Consider the following 6,182-nt stretch of genomic DNA (forward strand, 5'->3'; position numbering starts at 1 on the left):
TTGGATAAGACGCCATCGACGGGGGAACAATAATGCAACTGCTCTTTACGCCGGCATGCCTGAAATACAGTCGACATCATATCACTTTAACGCGTCATTTGAGGGAGCCACAAGGTCGAGCCGCTGTGGAAGTCAACAATACATAACCTGCGGAGCTGTCGGTTACCATAGCTACCGCTAGTTGGTGGGTTTGGCTGTTAATACAAATGGAGCCGGCCTATTAGCGTACAGCTCCTTCAAAAAGTTAAATCTCGCTAGTCTCCCTCTTGTCCTTTGTTCCTCGAACAGAGCCGGACGTCTTTGCAGGGCAGTGAGGAGAACACAGAGTTGTTGTTTTCTCTCGTCCCAAATAATGACATACTTTTGATATGGAGCGCTGCAGGAATGAGTCCCAATGAAAACCCGGAAATTTGTTTGCACTCGTGGTTTTCCCTCGACTCACTCAAAGTCACTAAAGTGTTGTTCATCAGTGAAGATCACGTTGCTGAACATAAATAGCAAGTACCATGAACCTCCAAAATGCAATGGAAAAGATCCCATTTAGTCGAAAGGAACCCGAGGAGCCCGTAACAAACTGTAGCTATGAAGGATTTAAAGAAAAAGTGCAAGATCTGCATCGTCTGGCGTAGTGGGGAGATTGTTAAAGCAATAAACGTCTTAGACAATATTTCATGCTTTACAATAAAAGCCTCTATATTTTGTCTTTGTCTTTGCATTCGGCATTTAAATTTAGTTTAAAGCTGTAAAGTTACAGCTGTGGTCTGATGATTTTAGGGCGGCAACGATTTGTTCAATGACTGAAAGTCAACAATTATTATAAGACTTTTTTTTTTTTTTATTAAATACATTGTTTTTGGCTCTGTGTTGTGATGGGCATTTGTCTCAGCCAAAGCAATGAATCAATCAATCATAAAAAAAAGATTTCTTGATATTGTTAGCAGCCGCCTAAGATGAGTTGTGCTTCAGCAGCCGCTGGTTTCACACCCGTACACTCGCGGCGCTCCATCAACGCCAACACAACACAGCATTAACCAAACGGCACACTGTGCGACAGCCATCAGTCTAGTCAACTGAACCGAGTCAACAAGAGATTCTGCAGCATGAGCGTGTTATAAATAGGATGTCAAAATGGCGAGACCCCAGTAATGGGATGTTGATGACGAGACTGATGAAATTCAGGGAGTACTGCAGGTTTAGATCCAGATATTTGTCCCCATGATGTTGTTAAATGATAATAGTGGCTGTTAGGGAGGAAACTTTATCTCATCTGTCTACTGCACAACTCCTTAAATAAGATACATTTTCCTCTTCCTTAGTTCAGCCTCACGTGACCCCATATTCAAACTAAGTGTGTCTTTTCTGCAAGTAAAAGCATTTTTTCCACCTCCTTCCTCATAGAAAGTGCTGTTTAAGCTTTCTGTTGTCACCTTCCATCACTCTGAAGACGGTCAGCATAAAGAAGTCAACCACATGGAGGGAAATACCACTGGCCTGATTTCTTTCATTGCAACAGAAAACCACTCAAAACCAGTTAATTGGGTTATTTTATGGATGATTTCTTTCATTGGTCTTTCCGAAGAGCTAAAGCATGTTCATGGAGTTGTCGTCTGTATGCTTCGTTAGTCTAGGTGTCAACAGGACTACTGTGCTGGATAGTGAAATGTACTACGATAGAATGACTATTTGTTCATTAGCCCCATTAACAATTACTTTCAGCCACTGGCATGTCGTCAGTACATTGTTGTTGTACAGTATATTAATCATTTATGTGTCTTCCATGTTAATATTATAGAATTCCAATAGATTCAAACAATCACTCAAACATACTGTGACTGCAAACAAACCAATATAGGATTTATGTTGTACAGTATTACTGCTTCCTGCTGTACGAATCAGAAAGTGCTTTCAGATCTTCGCCGGGGGAGATCCTCAAAGTGGAGTGCCAGCTCATTCCTTTGAAAAAGCAACATTAGCGAAGCTTTTATTTTTTTTGGGAACTGACTTTTGATGAAAGAAAAGTAGTACAGTTTTAGCGCAACAATTCGCCAAAATCCCCACTCCCTGTTGCTATGTCTACGTCTCTGTGGATTCTACATGAACCTCTCGAGCAAATGAGTGAGACAAACTAAAGATTGCCCATAATGATTTAATTAATACTGCAGGTTTGCACTCAAGACAAACGGATTTCCCTGTGAGCCACATGCAGTTGACAGCACCTGACTCCCCCACTGAGAGAGAGTGCTGGCTGCTTGAGGTTTGTATTTATTTTATTGTTTTTACCTTTAGGCGAAAGCAAATCAGAACACAACAAACAGCGAAGCCTCGGTGGTTTACTTTCACCGACTGCTACGCAATGAAAAAGAGGTTCTACGGGACTCGTCTTGGCTCCTCTTAACCAAAGAGAAACCACTGGCTGTGGAGCAATGTCTTCGTGGGAGATGGATTGGGAAATGAGCACAGGGCTTCTTTGATACAGTGCTGTGGTGTCAAGTTTTGAAAAATGTACGCACAAACAAGACGGTAATTCATTTAACATGTCGTGGCAGCCAATTCATTTCAAAGCGGTACGTGCTGAAAGTGTGGACCCGTTAAATAAACTGACACATCTTCAAAAGAAGAATGGATAGTGTGAGGATCGCTGGCTCCTAAATGATTTGAATTCACTACCAATTCCACCGGTACGTTTGTCACACAATAACACACCCCATCAAATAGAACCATCCATGACGGCTCAAATTGGGGGAAGGAAAAAAAAAAAAAAAAAAGGTGTTTTCAATCACAACTCTATCAACCTGATGAAATAGAGTTGCGAGTGAGCTCAGGTTGTGGGGAACATCAAAGTGGCTCACTGCGCTGCTGTGATCCCTGAGGGGGAGATGTTGATAGGGACCAGGAAACATGGGTGGTGATAAATCAATACTGAAGGAAATGTTTCAGCAAGCGGCCTGAGGCGTGAGACCAGGTGTGGGCGGCGACAGAAGCACATACAGAACTGTAAACACAACTTGTTCTCTTCGTCAGTGTGATGTTGTCAAATAACCACGGTGAGGACTGAAGGCAAAACAAACTATGTATTGCCCCGCTGAGCTGGATGGCAAGTATTTCCATGGCGTCAAAAGGCCCACACGGCCTACAGTGCAGCACTTCATCTACTGACCGGTGTGACTGTAAGCAAGCAAACAGTGAGCTTACTATATCTGGGAATTAAGGTGAAGAGGATCTGACCGGGAGGGTGTCAGCGGAATCACATAAGAAAACATAACATGTGCGTATTTTAGTGCAAAGTAAATTATAAAAAGAAAAAGGAAAATGCATATATATGTCCACGCAGTTAGGAAAATACAGCTCGGCACGGATGCTGTGTTTACCCACTGCCATATGCCACAAGCCTCATGATTATGTGTTGATCTTTAAGCCACTAAATGTAGGTCCAAAAGAAAATGCAATCCATTCCGGACGTAAATGAACTCTGACCCCAGCGCTGTGGACTGCTGAATGCAGATCGCATAATGAAGAGGGCGGTGTTGTTTGTGGAAAAATTAAGTCATGAAAGCTGGGTGGACTGTTGTCCTTCACAATTTTCAATCCAACAATGCACACACAGTGTAAAAAGGCCCTGACATTGCGCCTCCTTGTACTACTCTGTTCTGAAACTAAGCCAACCAAAGACCGCTACACAATGAAGCCTTGTCAGCAGACGCAGACAGCAATTCATTCCCAGGAATAAATATATATATATATATATGACACCTTTAAAAAACAAATCTCTAAAAATAGCTCACCTGATGATTGTCCACTCATGAATGCACTACACCCCTGCTATCAAAATAAAAGCCTGGATCTCACAATCCCCCCCCACACACACAAAAAAACATAGTTCCTCACTAGTTGTATTCATCTAGCGAAGCTGCTTGTTTTTGGTTCTTGTTGAAACGCATTTCTAGATCATATATGTGGGATTTATATGTTTTAAGGGGATTTGACTCCAGTAAGTGCAATAAGTGGATGCATGAAACCATGGGCCGAATTACAACTTCCAAAATAAAAAAAGGCTGACAATACAACAAGAGCCCCTGTGTGAATATTTAATTGTAGCTGCAGGAACCAAAAAGGTGTAACACGTGCCATTACACCTGTACATTTCCTTTCAATTGAACGCCTTGTTGGCAGGAAGGCCCAACAGCTGACACAACTTTGAATTAACCCGGACAGAGAGAGAGAGAGAGGACAAGTTAAGTGTCCACGTCCCACAGAGAGGATAGTAGGGGCCCGGTGTTTGATGGGAAAGGTGGGCGGCGGCGAGGAGGGGGGGCACAATCAAACAAAAATGATGTGTCAAACCTACAGTTTAACGACCGTAAAACATGACACGCAAACGAGAGAAGCCTCCAAACACTATTTGGTAACGGCTCAGTTGAGCTAGCTAGCCCGGGGCTAACCTCTTTGACTGGGGGGAATTTCTTCTTGCACTCCATGGACAGAGACCGCAGGTCCGTCTGCATGTTCTCCAGCAGCTTCTTCACCGCCTCGGGACTGCTGGTCGACATCTTCGACGGCGTCTTGGACCGAAAATCTCACGAAACTTCAAACGGTTGAAGGAATGCGGGCTCGCAGTCGCCCCCCACCCGTCCACAGCGAGGGTGGGTGGGTTATAATCCGCCGCTACTTTATTCGGCTGTCTTGGAAATGGAAATAAAAAAACGCCGCGGTCCATTGACACAGTATAACCACGTCTCTGCTTTGAGCGCTCGTGCGCAGGCTAGCAAGCGGTGACACCGGCATACGTTTCTCTTCTTCACAGCCCGTGGACGTTAGCTCCGCGAAGTAGCATCGCTCCCCGCTTGTCTCCGTTTCTTAAGGCTACTCATTTATCGAATATAGTCGTCAAATTGAGCAGTCTGCCATCAGCGGCCGCCAGCTCCACTTTCCTTTCCCACAATGCTTCAGTGGACAGTGACACGTCACTCGGACTTCCGTAAACAGTGAGCGATTCAGAATAATGACCACAGCGACCCCTGCTGGCCACGTCGGGGCACTTTCTGCAAGTTACACGTCCACATGGCTAAAGGTGAGGAAACGTACTTTTTAGACACAAGCTGCTTTTTTTAAACTACTTTTATTACATAAGCATCCTTTGTTTGTATGTGTGGGTAGGCCGGCTACTGGAGCATTTGCATTTTCTTCTTCTTTATATGTATTATTATATTATATTATATAGTATTGCGTTTTCTTCCACTATATCTATATCACCATCCAAAACATAATACTGGTTTATGAAAAAAATATGATTAATCATTAAGGTTTAACTTCCCAGCAGTAAACAGAGTATATAAAATACGATTAACATTGCAATGCTGCTTTGTTTATGTAGCAGCATATTAATCCAATAATAATATTGGAAAATTATATAACATTGATGGTGGCCAATCTTTTGCATAATGAGTCCTTTTGCTTTTGTTACTTTAAGTATGGTTGTTGAAATAACATATTTAACGCTGGATTCTAACTCGATGTAGAGTATTCTCACACTGTATATTGTTCCATTCACTTAAATAAATCATTGACTACGACTGAAATAATTTGCGCTGAATATAAGAAAACACAATCATATTTCTAAGCATACATTCAGTTGCCAGTATACTAGGTATTTATCGCAAGGTTAATCGTTTGGGGAACACGTTTGAAGAGATAATATGCATTAAAGTATAAGCTTGGATCGACGTGTGTGTGTGTGTGTGTGTGTGTGTGTGTGTGTGTGTGTGTGTGTGCGTGTGTGTGTGTGTGTGTGTGAAGCCTATATGTGCAAATATGGTAAAGAGGAGCATCCATTCCCTGAAGCTGTGGAGAGGCGTGTCTCTAATGTGTCAAATCAGTTGACATCCTCTTTTTGTCACGGCTCAGACTTCTGTGCTATTTTTCACTCCATAGTTTTGGGAAAAGTGCTCTAAAATCAATTCAGTGTGTTTAACAGTCTTGGACTCGTAGGAGCTGCTCGTTTGACAAGAAGCTTTCCACCCATTGCTTCTAGTTCTGAAGAATCAGCTCTCCTCCTCTGAGAGTTGCAGTTGAGACTTTCACGCCTCCGTTAAATCCTTTTTGAATTGCGATGAAAGGGAAAACAACAGCACTGAGAGTGGCGACAATAGAGCAGCAACACTTGTCATGGAGGGGAAGTGGAGTTC

General features: G+C 42.8%; 1 protein-coding gene across 4 annotated transcripts in view; it reads right to left on the minus strand.

The window, feature by feature from the left end:
- mon2 (MON2 homolog, regulator of endosome-to-Golgi trafficking) overlaps nt 1-4,937 on the minus strand; it is a 32,881-nt gene extending 27,944 nt beyond the window's left edge. For all 4 annotated transcript variants that reach the window (XM_034534705.1, XM_034534703.1, XM_034534704.1 and 1 more), the window contains exon 1: nt 4,440-4,937. In XM_034534705.1, the coding sequence (XP_034390596.1) occupies nt 4,440-4,547 (108 nt within the window). In that variant the 5' untranslated portion in view covers nt 4,548-4,937. The remainder of the gene's footprint in view (nt 1-4,439) is intronic.
- Between the last annotated feature and the right edge of the window lie 1,245 nt (nt 4,938-6,182).

The sequence above is a fragment of the Cyclopterus lumpus genome, chromosome 6, assembly GCF_009769545.1.
Source record: "Cyclopterus lumpus isolate fCycLum1 chromosome 6, fCycLum1.pri, whole genome shotgun sequence".
NCBI classification, from domain to species: Eukaryota; Metazoa; Chordata; class Actinopteri; order Perciformes; family Cyclopteridae; genus Cyclopterus; species Cyclopterus lumpus.